Source organism: Strongylocentrotus purpuratus, unplaced genomic scaffold, assembly GCF_000002235.5.
Source record: "Strongylocentrotus purpuratus isolate Spur 01 unplaced genomic scaffold, Spur_5.0 spur5_scaffold_8, whole genome shotgun sequence".
Taxonomy (NCBI): domain Eukaryota; kingdom Metazoa; phylum Echinodermata; class Echinoidea; order Camarodonta; family Strongylocentrotidae; genus Strongylocentrotus; species Strongylocentrotus purpuratus.
In genome coordinates, this window is record NW_022145614.1 from 10,272,503 (window position 1) to 10,292,370 (window position 19,868).

Consider the following 19,868-nt stretch of genomic DNA (forward strand, 5'->3'; position numbering starts at 1 on the left):
TAAGTTTGATACAAAAAATATATACATATTTGAAAATTTGAGTTGTGCGACTTCTGAGTTATGCAGAGTCAACTGTATTCCATGGTTTCAGTTCTCCCTTAAATCACATATTTACAGAATCCCCAATATTCGCCGTTATTGTTCCCGGGCTGTAAAGGGCCACGAGAACAAAGATAAATCGTACAATACACGATTCAACATGAATACGGAAACATTCCAATGAAGATAGTGACTATGTAGGACTAATCAGGGAGTTGAAACCAACAAGACTTTAGACTTTGTTCATGTACTTCATGTAGTTTGTGATGTAGATACAGGTTCAACTTAAAATTGTTACTTCTTTGGATGTGCATGACTTGATAAAGAGATATCCAGCTGCATTTTTGATCATTTTCGTAATACGAGAGGGTGCAATGGTGTTAAGTATGTCTGTATGTGTACATGTTTGTCATTGTGGGGTATGAATGTCAGTGGTTTCATGGGTATCAAAGTTAATTCATGTACTTACAAGATCTTTCCTGGAATAAATTCAAAGTCCATCCTGATACAAAGATATTTATAATATATGCATATCCCTCTCCCTGAGGACTGCTTCCTATAAAGTCAAGTCAAAATTAATTGAAGTCAAAATTTTTTTTTAAATGTCTAATTATTGTCATAGGAGCACTATGGGGGTGCTGCCCCAAGCCCCCTAGTGCTGTGGGGCACATAGCCTATTTGAAGGGGAAAAAATATGGTTATTTTGGTTATTCCTGGATATTTTGAGGGTTTTCAAGAAGAAGAAAATGTGCAATTTCTGCCCTGAGGAACTTTGGGGTACATACCCCATTTCTCTCTTGGCTAAGGATAATTTTTATCAAGATTTCTGCATCATTGAAAATGTAAACCAGACTACATTTTTGGTTGTTGGGGGGGGGGGGGGGGGGTGCTACTCTCAAGCTTCTTCTGGAGGAGTTAGTAGCCCTTCAGAACAATTTCTTATACCCCTGCCTGAGGAATGCTTCCTATCAATAAGTACAAATCTATACATGAATTTTAAAGAAAAGGTAAAGAAATGCTAAATTATCGCCATAGGGTCGCTTTGAGGGATGCTGTACCAGGCCCACTAAGGGGCTTTAGATCTACCTTCCCTACAAATTTTGGTTAGCATACAACCTTGGGTTTTCAAGAAGAAGAAAATGTGCAATTACTTTGTTCAAGGGAAATTGGGGGCCCTGCCCCTAGGCCCCCTAAAGCAATCGCAATAGCTCACTTGAGCATTTGGCTTCAAGTGAGCTAAATGAAGAAGACGAAAAAAAGGCAAGATAGGTAGAGAGAAAGATAAGAGATTAGTCAGATAAGAATTGACAGATAGAGGGGGTAGGAGAGAGCTATATACAGAAAGATTCAGACTACCGAGGCAAGAGAGAATGATGAAGGGAGGCAGGGAGCAAGGAAGAGAGTGAGGGGAGGGGGGGGGGGGGGCAAGCCACAGAGGGTGAAAGTGGGACAATGATGGAAAGATCAAGAGACATTACCAGAGAAAAGGAAAAGATCATGGGAAAGTGTTACAATCATAAAGAAATACAGCATAAACGACAAAGGGGGGAAGGAGCTGGAACCAAAGGTGAGGAAGAACGATGAAGAACGATGAATAGATACATGTAAAGGGGCAAGATAGAGATGGAACAGTGACCAAGAGATTGAAAAGGAAGCAAGAGCAGCAGGAGCTAGGTTAGGAGAGACAAAAAGAGGTGCAAGAAAAAAGGAAATGATCAAGTGTGGTCAAGAAATTCTAGGATTGGCTGAATAAGAGAAAATGGCTAGGTTCAGAAAGAGGAAGAGTTTGAGAGACTACCCCTATAATGAACAGGGGGTAATTTTCCTTAGTTGTCCTAGAGACTATTCTGGGGGTAATTGTCCTGATACCGAGTACCCTTAAGAGAGATATATAAAACCAAACACCCAATTTTTTACAGGCTGGATCCTTTCAATTTCACCTTCATGTTCAAGTGGTTTGTATGAGCAAATTGAAGGAAAACTCACATAGGGCATAGAGAGACAGAAAAGAATACAGAAGGGAGTAGAATTAACCGATAACAGACAGTTTAGAATAATCAATGAATAATTTAATATTGACTCATTATTTGCTCACTTGTAAGATAATTTGGTATTCATTTGCTCACTAAGTTGTAAGACAATTTTAATTTAATTTGGTATACAAGTTCAAATGTACATATAGTTTGTGGATTGCATAAATCTGTCGATACTCTCTCATTTTCCTATTTTTCTCAATTTAACAAGCACACAGGCACACACACTAATCATAAATGTTACAATGTATCACATACTTATTACAAGGCTACAGCAGCAACCTGGTACATGTAAATGTACATCCACTGCACAAAAGCCCTCAATTATGGATAGCATCCTAAAAACAAATGTCTTTCATAACAAGTGACGGAAAAAAAACAGTTTCATTGCCCCAATTGTGTTCAACTAAAATACTTGCACTAGAAATGACGAGACAGCATAGTTTCAAGGTTAATTTTATAGCTTTTTATTAGACTTTCCTTTTCCACACATAAATCCAAGTCCATAATATTCACAACACATTGTGCATATTCATCATTATACCACACAAAGAAATGAAAAGCACTAGGCAGTTCAAAATGTGTGAAATTGCTCCGCCATCATCGATACCAGTTTGTGATGCCTCAGAATGGTGATATTATCGGCCAGCCATTCAAGGTGTGATAATAGGTTAAGAATCGGATACAATTTTGTTTAAATCTGATGTGGATAAGGGTTACACATTCATTTCACAAAAGTAAAATACAAACAAACTTCAAATCATACTGTAATGAACCTATTACCACGATTAGGATTTTTTTTTCTTTTCTTCAATTTTATGGTTATCATTGCGCATTCATCTTGGAAGTGTAATGTATCACTACACTGTAAAAGCAAAATCACACAACCTGAATGGATTGGTCTATCCCTATAATTACTTTTCATTATTCTAATATGAATACTTCATATAAATATCTTTCCATAAATTTGCATATATGCAGTCTAACCATGATGTGTTTAATGTTTGGAGTTTGGTCGATACACTGAGAACCGATAGAAAATACCTATGCATTTTGGTGGAGCATTAACCTCATAGAGGTCTGACTTTTGAATAAGATCTTGAGGATTTTTTTATTGGTATCAATGGTGCTATGATATATCCTCGTTTCAAAAATGTCTTGAGAGAAGACATTTCTGAAACCAAAGCAACCAAAATAAGAAAATCCCATTTCATAGGAAAATCCTATTTCATCCTCACCCTCTCAAGCAGAATTACCCAAAACACTGTACTTGAAGCGCAGATGTGAAACAAGATTTCCAGAATTAAATTAAATGATTATGAAGAAAAGGTATTTCGCTTGCCAAGAGATGGAACATTGGGAGGTGGATGTTGCCATCCACAATGTTGTAAAAAGTGATTTGGGCAATTCTGCTCACATGATGTTAGCTACACCAGACTAAAACTTTTTGTTGGTGATGTTCTTAAAATACAAGGAGATTCTTGATTTCATCGTACATTACGAGTACGAGGGCACCGCCGGTACCACGTAGGACATTGGAGAGTGCACCCTTGAAGAAGGCTCCGCCACCTTCCTGCTTCATGATCTTGGTCCAGCAGTCGATGGTACCCTTGTACATGACATCGCCACCCTTTCGGCCAGACTGCATCATCATACGACGACGGACAGTGTCAAAGGGATAGGAGATGATTCCTGAGCAGGTAGTGACAGTCTGGGCCACCATCCAAGAGATCAGGATATTCCTGCTGAGGTTCTCTGGCAACATACCCTTGGCTGTGTCGTAGAAGCCAAAGTAGGCTGCACGGTAGATGATGATTCCCTGGACGGACACGGCGAATCCACGGTAAAGTCCAAGCATGCCGTCAGACCTGAAGATCTTGGTCAAGCAGTCACCGAGACCCTTGAACTCTCGCCCTCCGCCCTTACCGACATCGGCAGCCAGACGGGTACGGGCGAAATCGAGGGGATACACAAAGCAGAGTGATGTGGCTCCTGCAGCTCCTCCGGAAGCCAAGTTACCAGCAAAGTAGCGCAAGAACTGCTTATTCTTGTCAACATTATTCAAGAACAACCTCTTGTATTTGTCTTTGAAGGCAAAGTTCAGAGCCTGAAAAAAAAAACATACAGAGCAGAGCAATGATTAACGAAAGTTGAATAAAAAAAGATTACTTTAAATGGATAGTGCTTCTTTACAATTTTGATATATTTGGATGCTCCTATGGATGTATTATAAGCATTAGAAAATTTGGCCCCTAAAACACATCTGCTTGCGAGAAAAATTGAATACAAAAATTTCAAATAGCGGCTACGGCCGTGCAATAGTAGCTCCGACCATGAAAATCTCAGAATATGTAGTTGTGATATATAATTTCCAAACGGGATTAGCTTATCAGTCAATTTTAGTCAAGAAACACTGTTTCATAGTTTAATTAATATCTTGACCTTGAGAGGGAGCTATACAACGTAAAGAGTTTATTATTTACAATTTCATAACTTTAGACTTGATTGTTGGACTTAGGGGCCTTATTCTGCACATGCATTCAGTAGTCTACTGAACAAGGGATTATAAAGTTCTTTGAGAATGCATTTAAGCTGCAATATCTTGGTGTAAAAGAAATGTTTTAAGCTCATAGTTTGACTGCAGTGGAGCAGAATGGAACACATTACACCAAGACCAATGGTTTAGGTGTTTGATACACTTTCAAATACATGGACCAAGCATGTACATTTAAGGACCATTATTAACATAAGAAATGCATGAACTGAAAAATTATTCTTCTGAATCTATCATAACTGCAAGACCCAAGTCTTGTTGGACGTGTGGATGTTACATATAGTGTAGCTGCAGTTTAGTTATAGGCAGACAATCCTCACCTGTGTTGGGAAGTATCTGATGACGTTGGCCAAGTTTCCACGCCATAGTGAGAAGAAGCCCTGCTCTTTGGTTACACGGGTAAAGCAGTCAACAATTCCCTTGTACTGCATATCTTTTGTAATTTGTTTTGATGCATGTTGAACCTGGATCAAAAGAAAAGAAAGATTTTTTTTTTTAAATATAACAATATAATGGACCTTTCTGTGCTGATGAGGCCAACAGTTGAATCGAGATATTTAAATCAAATAATTTAAATGAAGTTTTTTAATTCTCTAACCTCTCCCCAACAAAAAATATGAAAACACAATTTTTTTTAAGGGATTTAAAAATAGTGATGAATATTTGTATAGGGTAAGTGTCTTTCGAAACCCGGATAAAATAAATGGCTTTTACATGTACATGTATGATAAATAACCCTAACTTGGTTCAAAAACCTTTATTTAATTAAGGGCTATTGTGAGACATGTAGAAGACATTTCTGTGTCAACTGTGTGCCGGAATATATGCAGTTGGAATTCAGAAACGAGTTTAACTTCACTGCAAACTCTTCCTGGTGAAATATTTTCACTATGGCAGTGAATGATGATCACTTTAGATACGAGTCATTTAGTTTTAACAGAATTGCAGCAGCTGCACTATCAATCTGAACTCTAAACTTTATGTTGGTTGGTGAAATGAGTCACAACCAACCAACCCTTTTCAATGTGATCATCATTAGCTTCCTTCCTTCTTTTCACAGCTTTGTGGTTTGAAAAAGTTTAGAAATTACTGGGTAATAGAGACAGAAATTAAAGAAGCGGATACCATATATTTCTTATTGCTCTCATTATAAAATGGCTGAAATTAGTCAGAATTAACCTTTTCAGAGAGAGGAAAACATTAATTACTGAAGCATGCTTAGCCCCCTATCCAATTCACTACTTAGGAGACTCTCCTAATGTCAGCAACTTTTAAGGATTTTAGGAAATCTCCATTTGCTGTGTTTGGCCTTTTGGACTACCAAAGTGTAATTTAAAAGCTTGCTAAGCACATTGATCATGGTTAATTCCCCTTTTCATTTGCTACAGATTACATTCACACTCTCCAATCTTATTTTTTGCGACCCCACATCCAACAATTGGTATTTTGGTTTTATTTTGTCTTTGCCAGGATAATTATCATAAATTTAAAGTCTTTAGTTTATATCCTCAATATGAAAAAGAATGGCCCATGTCAACCCTGCAGTAGCTGGGTCTCAATATCATGTTCTGCAAATCTTTATCTAACTTTAACAAATTCTTGTAAAAATGCAGGGTCAATTTGAACACAGCACCTTTTATTTTAAAGGTGAAGTTAGAATCAATTTTGTCAATGGAAAGTTTCATTTTCAAGATGTTCCCTTCAACTGTTATGTCCATATTTATCCACTTTCATCAACTTTTCGAAAATCGCAAATATCAAAGTGTAGACTCTAGACCTATAGGCTTAGACCCTCGAATCCAGTTTGTACCAAAAAAAATCAATATGGACGCCATGAGCAGTCCCCGCCGCCCTCAATTGATTCCCTTTTCAAGGACAAATTCACTGAAGAAGGGTTTTAACTTTAGTCAGCATCGGGATCACTGGACACATGCTATCATTCTTATTTATTTCTGAACATAAGGCTAGTAGAACTGTATGCTTTTCAACACATTTCCATTCAGAAAACTGTCAAATTACACAAGAACATGTTCATTCACCAATCGTGTAGCAACGCACGACACCGGTACCGGCTTTTTTGCAGGAAGTGCAAAAAGCCCACGTGAACGCAGTGAGTACACGCACTCAGCTCACCACGCATACACACATTACCATACGTACAAACCCTATGGAACACACACGCATGTACGCTACAGTGCTCACTCTCTACACCAAGACGAGGGAGTATGAAGACGAAAATTTACTTAAATCTTCGCAAAATTTTGACAAAATCTTACCTGTAGTAAGAGCTTGACTCTTTCGATAGGGGCTACGGCTGTTTTAGAAATTGCAGCGGCAATGCCACCGGCTGCAAGATCTATTACAAAAGATTTGACGACTTCCTGATCGATGCCCATGTTTCTTGCTGGTGAGAAAGAGAGAGAGGATGATGGGAGGAAAATGCCGGTAATGTACGTCACTAGTTCACCACCTCGTTGAGTGCATACCTCCGCATTTATAAAAAAAATAGTGCAGATGTTTATCTACATTTCTTTAAATCATAACATACAAATACCAGATGACAATAAATTTTTCGTCAAATCTTTGTTTTGTGTGTTATCTTTTAGATTTGTTAACCTCATGGATCCATTTTCGACAATATTACATTTTGGGGTCAAATATACATCCGCTGGTTAATAGTCGTGCCAAAGGTGAATTCCCAATTCCGCTCCCGTTAATCACGATCCGGCTTTACGAGAGTGCGTGCGTAAACCCGTGACCCGACCGACCGGACCGTGACTCACTTATCTTAATCCAGACTAGACTAGACGACCAAAAAGCTTTGATAATTTGACACAAATGACATGTAGGTCTACGTTCGCTTAGACTAGCAGTCAAAAATATTGTTTTAAAGGGGGGGGGGCGGGAGTAGGTAGGACGAAAACAAAAAAATAATATAAAATTAAAAATTAAATAATACAATTATATAAGGACGAATACAAAATAAAATAAGATAAAGAAATTTAAAAAAAAATACAAATAAGTAAATTAATAATTACAAAAAATGAAGAAAAGAAATGGGGGAACCTATTTTATAAATATTTTACAATTCACATGTGCCCCTTTTCCTTTCTAATAACTGCCCCTTTTCCTACTGATAAGTGCCCCATTAAAAAAGGAGCACCTTCCCCTTCTTATAAGTGCCCCTTCTCTGGTAAATGGTAAGTGTCCCCTTAACCTCCGATAAATGCCTTTTTAAAATCTGATCGGTGCCCATTTTATTTCGACTAATGCCCCTTTTTCCTTTATAATAAGTGCCCCTTTTCCTAATGATAAGTGCCCCATTAAAAAAGTGCCCCTTCCCCTTCTTATAAGCAGGCACGTAGCCACGGGGAGGGGGAGCACAGGGGGCACGTGTCTCCCAAAAATTCCCAAGATCGGTTGAACTTTTTTAGACCCCTCCCCAGGACGTCGATGCCCCCCCCCCCCAACATCAAACTCTGGCTACGGGCCTGCTCATAAGTGCCCCTTCTCTGGTAAATGACCCTTTTCAGGTACGAGAAGTTACTCCTTTTCACTTCAGATAAGTGCCCCCTTAACCTCCGATAAATGCCCCTTTAAATCTGATCGGTGCCCATTTTCTTCCAACTAATGCACATTTTCCTTTATTATAAGTGCCCCTTTTCCATTCACATAAGTGCCCCTTTTCATATCTGGTCATTGTCCTTTTTCAGGTGCGATAAGTGCCTCTTCTCACCTCTGATAATTTCCCTTTTATACGTGCCCTTTTTCCTTTCTAATAAGGGACCTATCCCCTTTTCATAAATGCCCCTTTTCACCTCCTATAAATCCCCTATCAATATATGATGGGGGCCCCTTTTCCGTCGACAAATGCCCATTTCCTTTTCTCATGACTGACTTTTTTCATCCCTGGTGAGTGCCTTTTTTGAGGGTGTAAGAAGTGCCCCATTTTCACCTCTGATAATTACTTTTTGTATATTGACGCATTCCCCTTTTCTTTTCTGATAAGTGTCCCCTTTTCCTCTAATCATTAAACGCGCCCCAAATTTTAAGCGACTAAGAGCAATTTCTCCCAAAGCTCGCTCGCTACGCTCGCACCCATCTATAGATGATATACTCATGTTACTTATCAAAGAGCCTTCTGTCTCGCTTACATTAATATGGAAGGGCTCCCTCTTAAGAATAACCACACACTTTATTATAGGCAGCGCGCAATAAAAGATGTTTTGCATATTACCAGCATAGATTCAGACCATCTTAAAGTCTTAAAACTCAAAACCAGTTCGAAGGGTGACCGGAAGCGAATATAAGCGGCAACACTGGTGTTAGGACCCCCCCCCCCCCCCCCCCATACCCTAGATAGAAAGAGCGAGAGAGGGGAGAGACAGAAAAGAATAGAGGGGGTGCCGGGGGAGAGAGAATATGCAGAACAGGAGATAAATAATGATAATGATAATCCACATTTTAGTGCATTTCTTGTCGAAAGTTCAAAGAAAAAGCCCCAGGCAAGGAGCGACCCAAAGACCTTTCGTACCAAAGTGGAGTCAAGAGCATTTACACAATATACCGCAGACAAGGGAATTTCAACGCAAACGCAAACAGATTGGCATACGAACCCCCCCCCCCCCCCATCTCCCCACCCCTCACTCATTTAAATTTCAATTCATATGATTTTCATTCCAAAACTTAATCAAAATAGGAACATATGAAAAAATGCTTAGATAAAAGTAATATGACATATGAAAAAAGTGCACTTATGAGAACGGAAAGGGGGCACTTATTACAAAGGAATTGGAGCAATAAGCAAAATGGGGAAAATGGCACGAATCCAAATGGATAAGGGGCCCATGTAAAAATAAAAGGGGCTCTTATTTCAAAGTTAATCTCTTACATTTGAATAAGGGCACTCATCGGAAGTAAAAGGGGGCACCTTTCCTATGTAAAAGGGGGCTTTTTAGGGGTACTTGAGAAAGTGGTGGCACTATGCCCCCCCCCCCCCCCCCCCTCGGCTCCATATATCTTTTCTCACTTCTTTCCCCTATCTTCTCCTCTCCCGTTTCTGCCTAGTACATTTTCCTTCCTCTCCGCCTATCTTTCCCTTTCGTCTATATTTCATTTATTCATTCTCCGTCTATTTCTCCGACACGTGTCACCTGGTTCGTTCACAACAGTACTGTGCGTTTAGAAGGAAATATCGGTTTGGGTCGAATGCATCGTTAATTTTATAGGCGCGTGGTATGAAAACACGGCACATCGCATCAGGTTTGTTCACGTGTTATATCAATGTGGCGTGGCGCCGTCATGGAAAACATCCTTCAACTTCATCTTCATCCATTTATAGTTTCAACAGATATCGTTTAAAACTGCAAACAAACATTTTGAATTTCATATGTCTCGTCTTTCCGCTGATGCCCACTATCAAATCAACGTGAGTATTCTATGCCTATAATCCATGTCAATGACAGATATTACAATTTTCTTGAAAATGACATTAATATTTTATTAATGAGAAGTTTATATGGATGCTTCAATAATTGGTTGTCGTCAGGCTTTGAGCATGTCCCTCTTGTCAATAGATTTATATTCGAGGAACGATTTCCATTCTGACGTCACAGCACCACACATGCTTGAGGTTTGTCTGATCTCGCAGCAACTGATGCATACAAAATGTCAGTTTGGAACTGTAAATTGTCTCGTCCCAGTGTGAACTTTGGCAGATAATTATTATTTTTCATTTGAATGAATCACAAAATAGTAGTCTTTATTATTGTGGCTATGATCTGGCTATTATTACAATGAGTGGCTGCTGAGGCTTATTGCAACAGACCTTGTATTGCATCGGCATTGATGCTAATTCTTTCCTGAAACATAACGACCAGGTATCGCCTTCACTCGTCCGATTTCAAATAAATGACTTTCTTTGTTCATCGTTATCAATTCGTATGAATAGTTTGCTGCTAGATCGGACAAAAATATATGGATGTTTTCAGGAGCAACATTCGTCTGCAAAAAAATTGTGTTAAAAATGATATAATCCCATGATGTACTAGCTGCTTAAAAATAACTTCATCTGGCTTTCCATAGTTGACATTTACTTTTCTCCAGACTAGCAAATAATATTCCGAACTGCAAACACTATTCTGATCTTTTGTCATCGACGTTCTCTGTGATTACCTTTAACATCCTATATAAACGATGTAAGCACCATGTAAATTCGATTGGGGAAAAAAAGTTTTTTGCCATGAGAGAAAAAAAAAGGGGGGGGGGATATCTGGGAACTGGGAAATAACAGAGAGAGGGACATAAGAACAACATATGACAAGGGAGAGGACCATGGATACAGACAGAGAGTGGGGGGGATGAAGAAAGAAAGTATGACGTCAATAAAGGGAAAGAAAGGCAGAAAGAGGAATAAGGGAAATAAAGATATTACCCCTCTGGGACCGATGAGTATTATAATTATCCAGAAAGTAATAATGGAGGGGGTGTAGAATCTTCCATGGACGGGGTTGGGCATAGACCGTCTTCTTCAACCTTTTCTACTGCTTTCTTTCTGGACCTCCAAATGGGTGAGAGGGGGGGGGGTGCCGAATCTCCACCCTTTACTTTACACCACTGTGATACCACGTTAATCAGTAGGAATAGAGACAAAGCAAATTCCTCTGAATGCTGTATACAAGTACGCCTAAACCATTCATTACAATCATTTTTTAGTATGAGCGAGCTTTCCCTTTAAACTTCAATCTGCCAGTGAAAATCTTTGATTTACCACTTCAACTTGCGCTCGATTAACCAGTCGAGTTCCTCTGTCGTTCTTTTCCCATTTCACGTACGCATGCTAAATTGACCATGGTAAATAAAGGGTTAACGTTAAAGCAAGTGTTTGTACATGTATTTATATGCGGGTAGGCATCTCGCATGTTGAAATTGTGATTTAAAAAAAATGATTCATGACGTCACAATGGTGCGATACCAATTTCAACAAAATAAGCTTTGTTGTATTTCCTTCAATATTTCAACGATAATGATGATGGCGATTCAAATGTCATTGACAAAAACTAAATCGAAACGAACTTTAATGCCAATGATGCTAAAACAAGAATATATTAAATAAACGGAAATTTCATTTAATGTGATAAAATCGGTACACTCATTTTGGCATAGGCCTATCCTGCATTTCTTTTATTTAAACTGCATTATTTTGGTCATATTCGTGCTGCAAAAATACAGCGGTATCGATTTGGTAACATATACTCCATGCAGTTGAACTGTATTATGATATGAAAATAAATGCAATTATTATGCAAATGAGACCCTTTTGTCTATACATACACCGGAATCGCAGACAGCCTTTAATTATCATAATATCGTCCACGTGTTATTCCCAGGCCTATTGTATACCTCTCGCCGTGTGTGTATAATAAGAAAGTGTGTTAATTTTCTCCTGGTGTGGATTTCAGTTTTTAATATATGCGCCACTTGTTCCATATGGCGTGCGGGATTGAGAGGAAAGCAAACGAATTATTATCGGTTTTCAAATCAGTTTTCTATAGGCACATTGGGACATTACAGCTCTTCCACGCTGGTATATTTATACACGTTTCCGAAGCTATGTGAGTTTGATTTTATATCCTTTTTTATACGTTTTTTGTTAATAAGATGAATTAGCTGCAATCTGAGAGCCGACATACACCTCTTACGTTTGAAGAAGAAAAGAAACGGTAAGTTCTAAATAACAATACGATAGCATGTTTTGTGTAAGATAATGTCATAATATTAGTAATCGTTACGTACAAAGATTAATCATGCCAATACAATAAGTGATACTGGATTCGATATTTGATCTATTTTTTTTGATAAATTTATATACCATTAGTATACATAATCAACTGCATATCAACATTTTTGCCGGGTCACATGTTTCGTATTGAACATTATAATTATAATCATGATAATATAAATCGCTATTCTATATTCTATGTTCTATGTCGTATAATTATAATACTATGTATGTTCATACATGTACATGACTTTTCCGTCGATGTGTAAAAACTTATAACCGACTGCAGTTTTGATGATTGTAAACGTTTCTAGATGAATATCTCGCCGAATAAGTCGAATTATAAGCATAATTTTCCCTAAAACGAAAATTGTCAAAATAACTATTTATTAAAATACAATATACCCAAAATCTGAAATATGTTGTGCATTGAAAATGCAGTATTATAGCAATCATTCTACTTCGAGTTGTTTGTAGTGGAAAATGTTTGAAATTATGTTCATTGTATAGTCTTTTGTGATGAGCTTCATTGTAACCGTTGCAGTCCTGCATTAAAGGGTTTGGACAATGACTACAATTCAGCCATTAAATCCATTAAAGGTTGGGTTATGTTATGAACTGTATAAGATGAAAATAGTGAGTAATGATAAATGTTCGTTTTGTAAAATAAAGCTGGAAGATATTGTACATTTCTTTTACAATTGTGAAATCAGTAAATCATTCTGGAATGAAACGGTAAAATGAATAAATGAAGGTTCTCGATTACAGATAGAGTTTAATTTAGAAAATGTAATTTTTGGTTTTGAAGACAAAATAAACGATGCTTTAAATTGCATAGTGACTTTGATTAAGCATCACTTATTTGTTCAAAAGCTAAATAACAAAATTCCAAATTTTAGTTCTTTGAAGAAGAAAATTATTCAATATTATGAAGACGAGAGATATATTCATTCAATATCTGGTATGTATAACAAATATTTTACTAAATGGCAGTCACTTCAACATTTGTTTGTATGAACAACAAGGAGATAAATGTGAAAGTGTTCTGTTTTGTTTGAGTTAAGGAAAAACATAACTTCATTGAATTGTAAAAATGTTTGTTTGACTCAATAAAATAGCCTATGGAGGGCTAAAACGTTGTAAAAAAATTAAAGCTGTTACGTGTAATTAGATAAAATTTAATTAATTGGGCGATTAATATTTGTGTTTGGCAATGATAGTCAACTCGGCATACACCCATTTAATTGGATAATTACTAGATTCCTTCTGTAATGTCTGAATCTGATAATGGATTGTTACTGTAATTCTTCCCTAATTAGATAATCATCTTCACTGGCATAATTAAATTCACTATTAAAGTGAATAGTATTCTCGTATGTGAATCCCTGTATGCACATTGCTCTATGTGCATCTAACTGTGTAGATTGAAATCATATGTACAGTTGTACATTTGAGAAGATTTGAGAAGGGAAAGCTTTCACACAAAATTTTATTTTAGAATTGTAAATACGTCGTACCAGAATAATATCACTAACGAATGTGTGGTGCTGTTTCTACTTTATATGTATTTTTTTTTGTTTTGTATTTTGTATTTTCTTTTCCTTCAATTTATCGAATCTTGTAAATATTTGGTTCTCATGATTTGTTTAAATAAATTATACAATAAAAGACAAAAATACTTAACCTAATCATGACAGCTTGTATTATAATCATGCACCGTTATTAAAGTGATATCATTGTAATTAAAACTTGTTCTTAGAGTTACTGACAAGCCCGATGTCATCGATGATGGATTACGAATATCACGACTACGAGGATGAATACACGCCCCTCGACGGCAGCGGTGATCGACGGCGGACCTTCAAGAAGAAGAAGACTTCACCCGGGCCGTCGAAGAGAACCTCCCGTCTTCCTCCGCCGTCAGAGACCACGTACCGCGGCAAGAACTACGGTCCGAACTCCTACCAGCAGCGAGGCTGCTGCGCCTGCCTCTGCCGCATCTTTTCGTGTTGGACCCTGGTCGTCGTTCTAGCCACGCTCTGGACTACGTGGTTGACCCTCTGGTTGGTGAGCACCTACTTGCTGGGTCCGACCATGCCCTCGTCCTCGCTGGGGTCTGGAGGAGGGGTAGGAGGAGGAGGGGGAGGGGCGGATGGGGTAGCTCAAGTGGTGAAGATTCCCTATGAGGTAGCGAGTAAGGCGGGAGCGTTCTGCCTTGATGGAAGTGCACCTGCATTTTACATGAGAAAAGGTAACTTTCTTTGCATTAAATAAGAGCCAATTTAAAAGGGCGTTAAAATTCCATACTGTAACAGAGCCCTTCTTTATTATCTCGTCAAAGTAAAATTATTCATACGACATTATATTTTCATTACGTCTTGACTGTTAACCGAGCAAATGTTTTGACTATTTCCAGCACAGACAATAACCATGTACTCGATACAAATTGTTGTCATTATACAATATTGAAAACGTAGTGGGATTAATTTGACCTAATATATAGGGTAAAACAAAAGCATGCGTGCCATGACATAGTGATCTTTATCAGTAATTAGACGCAGTTCTGACAGGGCCCTTTAATTGAACACTACTCTGTTACGAGTACATAATAATCAATAATAATAATCACTGCAGAATTAGACAAATATGATTTCATGTTGATTGAGTATGAACAAGTATTATGCTCTCAAAAAAATTATCGTCATGATTCAATATAATCCCAATATAAAAAATATATTAATGGTTGTAATCCTTTGAAAAAAAGCAATAGAGAAATCTTGAAGATGAAGGTACCTTGACGTAAAAGTTGAGACGTATCAATGTGTCTGTTGCATCATCATTATACTCTTATAATTATCTCCCATGCTATTTGGGATAATTATATTGTTGTTCAATATTTTGTTTTAATACAATTCATCATAATCAATATTGTTCTTATCTTGGTCATCTGCTGCTAAATTCTTGCAGGCGCTAACTCCGGCCTCCACTCGTGGATCCTCCATCTCCCCGACGGACAGTGGTGCTACAACGCCACCAACTGCTACCAGAGGAGCCTTACCCCCCTCGGGTCGTCTTCCAGTATACCAGCAGTAATCCCTACCCCCGGTTTACTGTCTTCCGATCCCGAGGTTAACCCTGATTTCCACAACTGGAATGTAGTCCAGTTCCATTACTGCGATGGCGCCTCTTTTTCAAGTAAGATTTTTTTTTTTTTTTTTTTTTTTTTGGGGGGGGGGTTGGGGTGGGATTCTATTTATAACCTTTTATTTAGATGGACTCTATGAGAAGAATAATCAAAAGCATCTTTTAAAGGGTTTATAACCATTTTACTCTAATTTTACATTTTCCGGACATTTTTCATGTTTGCTCTTTATCTCTTGCATAAGGCTTTTTATATTATATTACGCGTTGAACGCTCCCATAGAAACTAAAGAAAGAGTATTGGAGTGTATACTGTGTCTGTGAGGTTTTTGAAATCATCAAAAAGATGACTAAACGTCACGTGATAAGTACACAGAAATGTATATATTATGGGGCCACACAAAACATCATGAACATATGCGGCATGAAAGTATGGTCCAAACACTTAAGCTATTTCTTGTCACACAAAATCATCTTCCCCTTCTCAAAAACACAATATTCTCCTTAAAACACAATCTTCTCTTGAAACATATTTTGTTTGCGGTTACCAAGGTGATTCACCGATGGCCTTGAGTATCTCTGATGAGGGCGTGATCTACCAGAGAGGTTCTTTAGTCCTGGAGTCCATCATCAACTATCTTCTCAACACCACTGAGATGGGTGCTGCGGAGAGGATCATCTTATCTGGAACTGGATGTAAGTGATTAATCTTTTGTTTCTCTCCCTTTCGTTCTTACAGCGGGACTGCACTACGTGTAGCTACTAATTGCGCCCTCTATATAGCAAACAATGCCTAAGCGGTACCCGTTGGTCCCCCATGATCCCCTGTTTCTTATGTTAATTGAGAGCTGATTTGATGAGATAACCACCTGTCAGTGACCACGCAGGGAGTTCTAATCCCTCCTGGCCACACTAGAGCAGAAAGGCTTTAAAGAAAACTTAAAAATCAGTTCTTTCTTCACAGTCTATATAAATCATTAATACCCTAACCAAGTTTTGTAATTTGTAAGCATGCTATTTGTCCACATTTTATGTTTCTTAAGAATGTGACATAAAGCTTACGTTTAAAAAGTATTCGACAAAGGCCATAATTCAACCATGCAGTCCACCTTTTATTCTTGAGTTATACGAAAAAACAAAAAAATATCAAATTTAAAAGGGGCTTGAATAGTTTAGTTTTTATATTAAATGAACCTCTTCAGCATCTCCCGTCCTTAAATTTCAGTTTACAGGCGTACCCGGCGCAAGCTGAAGCTTATGGTGGAATGTAGGCATATTTCTTATGCTACTGTGCTCTTCAAAATTATTTATGTTGTTATAAATACACTATCCTATTTTTTAATTATTAATTGGAAGAATAGGAAGAAAACAAATGTTACATTTGAATTTGAAATTGAATTTATTAACAACAACACATCACAATAATGACAGTACATATGAACAATCATACAATGCAAAGAATAATAATAATATATATAATAACATAAGAGTAATGTTAATTGAACAGTAATGGTTTTAAAACGATATTTAGACATAGCTCTGCATACTATTAAATGTACAAAAGATACAAACATAAATATGTGTATTACTATATTTAGGTGAAGTTGTTAACGGGAACCAGAAGTTAGCACAAGTGCTAGTCGAGCCTAGTTCCATTCTTTGGCAAGATTTTTTAAAAATAATTTGTTTATACATATTAATTACAAAACTTGTTTGTTTTGTATTTACATATATACAACAAAATAAATCAGTATCATGTAACTTTTTTACATTTCTAAAATGAAAAAAAGAAGGTTTAAGTGCTAAAGCATTATAATATTAATGAATATTAATTCCATTTACTCCCGATTCGTCAACCTTTAATATTTTGTTGTCACTTTAATATTGCCATAGCATCAATGTCGTGTCTGTCACATATTTAGCTGCTTCCAGTTACCTTTTGATAATTCGATGTGGGCTGATTTATATCATTAACATTCATCATTACTCATGCTCCCTTCAACCATTCTTACCCCCTCAGCTGGAGGGCTTGGTGTTTTCTACCAGGCGGATCACGTGAAGACCCTCCTACCACCTACTTCTACCTACCACGCCCTTGCGGACTCCGCCTTCTATATCGATACTTATAACCGGTCCGCATATATGCATATTAGGATACAGTTCCAGAGGCTCTTCAATCTACATCACATGCTAGGTTGGTTTTATTTTTTACCAGTTCTGAGGAAAATCTGTAGAACTCCGAAATAAAATTGTGAACTTGATGTAAAATACCATAAAAACCCTATTTCATTCGGCACGCATGGCAGAAAGTGCAAGGAACAGGAAGATGTTTTGACAGTTTTATTTCGACAGTCAGGGTAATGCTAAAGAGTTCGTAATAATATTCGTAGTTCCTTCATGGACTTGGAGATGGAAAGATAAAAGGGAGATGAAGAGGGAGAGAGTGCAATGAGAGAGAGAGAGAGGGGGGGGGGGAGAAGTAAGTCCATAGCCTTGTGTGAGGGTGTGTGGTATAACATCAATCATACATTTCAGGTATTTTATTTCCGACTAAAAGACAGTATTGTTTTTGTATTCTTAACCATTCATGTATGCTGTGAGAAATCTACCAGGATAATGATAATCGAATATTTTTTAGGTTTATATTGGCAAGGATATTGGTAACTTTTTTTTCTAAACTATTTTGTAACTTTTCAGAGAGTCTGGATTCGGACTGCGTCCAGACACAGGTGTTGGCCGATCCCGGCAGTGCGTGGACATGCATGTTTCCTGAATACGCCACCAAGTACATCCAGACACCCCTCTTCATCACCAACTCTAAGTACGATCCCTGGTCCATCTGGAATATCCTCAGCATGCGATGCCATCCTCAGGATTGCCCGGAACTCAAGCCGTTGATGGAGCGATTCGGCGCCGACGTCTCCTCGAAGATCCAGGCAGCGAGGATGGCCGACGTAGACGGTGTCTTTGTGACGTCATGCTACACGAGCGATCTCATTGGTCATGGTTGGGATCACGTGGCCCTTGAAGGGACTGACGTCGTGGTCCGAGATGCCTTTGCGGCGTGGTACCTGAGGCTCACCAGTGAGGATCATGGAGAGCAGAAGAGATCGGCAGGGCGTGAGCGCGCCGTTGGCGCGACGGCGGCTTTGACGACAGCGGCCGCCGCTCCTGACAGTGCTCTGGACGTCACAGTAGCGGCATCGCCAGCGTCACCGAGCGAGTACTGGTTCATTGATTGTGCCAGTAGCATGATGTGCAATACGGAGTGTGATTGGAGTAGGGATCTCTTTAAGATGGTGGCAGACAAGCTTCAAGCCATGGATGATTTCGTTATCCCGGTGGGTCCTAATGCGGCACCATCACAAAAGTAAATGTCTTCCCATCGTCCATAACGTTCCTGAAATATCAAGTGAAATATGACTTAGGATTAGGCTGAATTTGGAAGGAATTTTCACTGTTTCATTTCATTGTTAGTCAATAGTCAATAATTTGAGTTATGCCCCCCCCCCCCCCCATACACACACACACACACATACCTGCAGTGGTGCAGTAGCATAGTTGTGGTGGAGGGGGGGGGGCACATGTGTCTTATCCATCGCAATCGAATAGCTAAACAAAAATATTTAGCAATGACACCAGTCATTACCCCCCCCCCCTCCCAAAGTGCTGACCTACTCTAAACCACTGTTTCTGACATTTACCAAGAAATTATCTCAGAATTAAAAATATTATAGTATTATGAACCAAAACAATATGATTTATTGCGCTGCAATATTAAAGATTACAGTATGAATGCAAGTGCCAAATGTTAACGAGTTCGCTACTCATAACGAGGATGTAGATTTAAGATGAATGATGATGGAAAAAAATCACCGAACTATAATACCCTAGGATTCCTGGGGCTTCCATGAACTGAACAAATACCTTATAATACATTTGCCTTTGTTATAGTGTCTTCACTGTTTTCATTAATGTTAAGCCATAATGATGAAGCAGTATAAACAACAATTTTAGATGTTTGCATATTGTGTAAATAGTAATACCAACATGAGTGCAATTTTATAAATATTATTACGCTTCATGCAATTGAATGTTTAGTTTATAGCTATGTGCATTTGATTTTTATTTTGTGTCACAGGATGTCTAGTGGAAGAAACTCTTCCAATAAAAAGTATATAAAAGATTTAATCTACAAGAGGTTTTTTTTTAAATAATGATTTGACAATCAACAAGCGGCTGCAGAAATGGTAATAGAACAAAAATTAGATTACAAAATAATGACTGTTTTGTTAAAAAGTAGACCTACACTTAGATAATA

The 19,868-nt window shown here is 38.0% G+C and overlaps 2 protein-coding genes across 3 annotated transcripts; one reads left to right on the forward strand and one right to left on the reverse strand.

Annotated features, from left to right (window-relative positions):
* Nucleotides 1-2,523: 2,523 nt before the first annotated feature.
* Nucleotides 2,524-7,067, reverse strand: LOC575225 (ADP/ATP translocase 3). Its single transcript, XM_775642.5, has 3 exons — nucleotides 6,903-7,067; nucleotides 4,947-5,090; nucleotides 2,524-4,179 (listed from the first exon to the last, which is right to left on the reverse strand). Exons 1-3 carry the CDS (start codon nucleotides 7,020-7,022, stop codon nucleotides 3,535-3,537), a joined length of 909 nt encoding a protein of 302 aa, XP_780735.1. The 5' UTR covers nucleotides 7,023-7,067; the 3' UTR covers nucleotides 2,524-3,534.
* Nucleotides 7,068-9,822: 2,755 nt separating this feature from the next.
* Nucleotides 9,823-19,069, forward strand: LOC752769 (pectin acetylesterase 5). 2 transcript variants are annotated; one of them, XM_030975965.1, is made up of 6 exons: nucleotides 9,823-10,054; nucleotides 14,166-14,657; nucleotides 15,374-15,601; nucleotides 16,100-16,243; nucleotides 17,568-17,741; nucleotides 18,245-19,069. In XM_030975965.1, the coding sequence occupies exons 2-6, from the start codon at nucleotides 14,183-14,185 to the stop codon at nucleotides 18,919-18,921; spliced, it is 1,698 nt and encodes a 565-aa protein (XP_030831825.1). In that variant the 5' UTR covers nucleotides 9,823-10,054; nucleotides 14,166-14,182; the 3' UTR covers nucleotides 18,922-19,069. The 2 variants fall into 2 exon arrangements, with proteins under 2 accessions (XP_030831825.1, XP_030831824.1); XM_030975964.1 differs by lacking the exon at nucleotides 9,823-10,054 and adding an exon at nucleotides 12,252-12,347.
* Nucleotides 19,070-19,868: the final 799 nt, after the last annotated feature.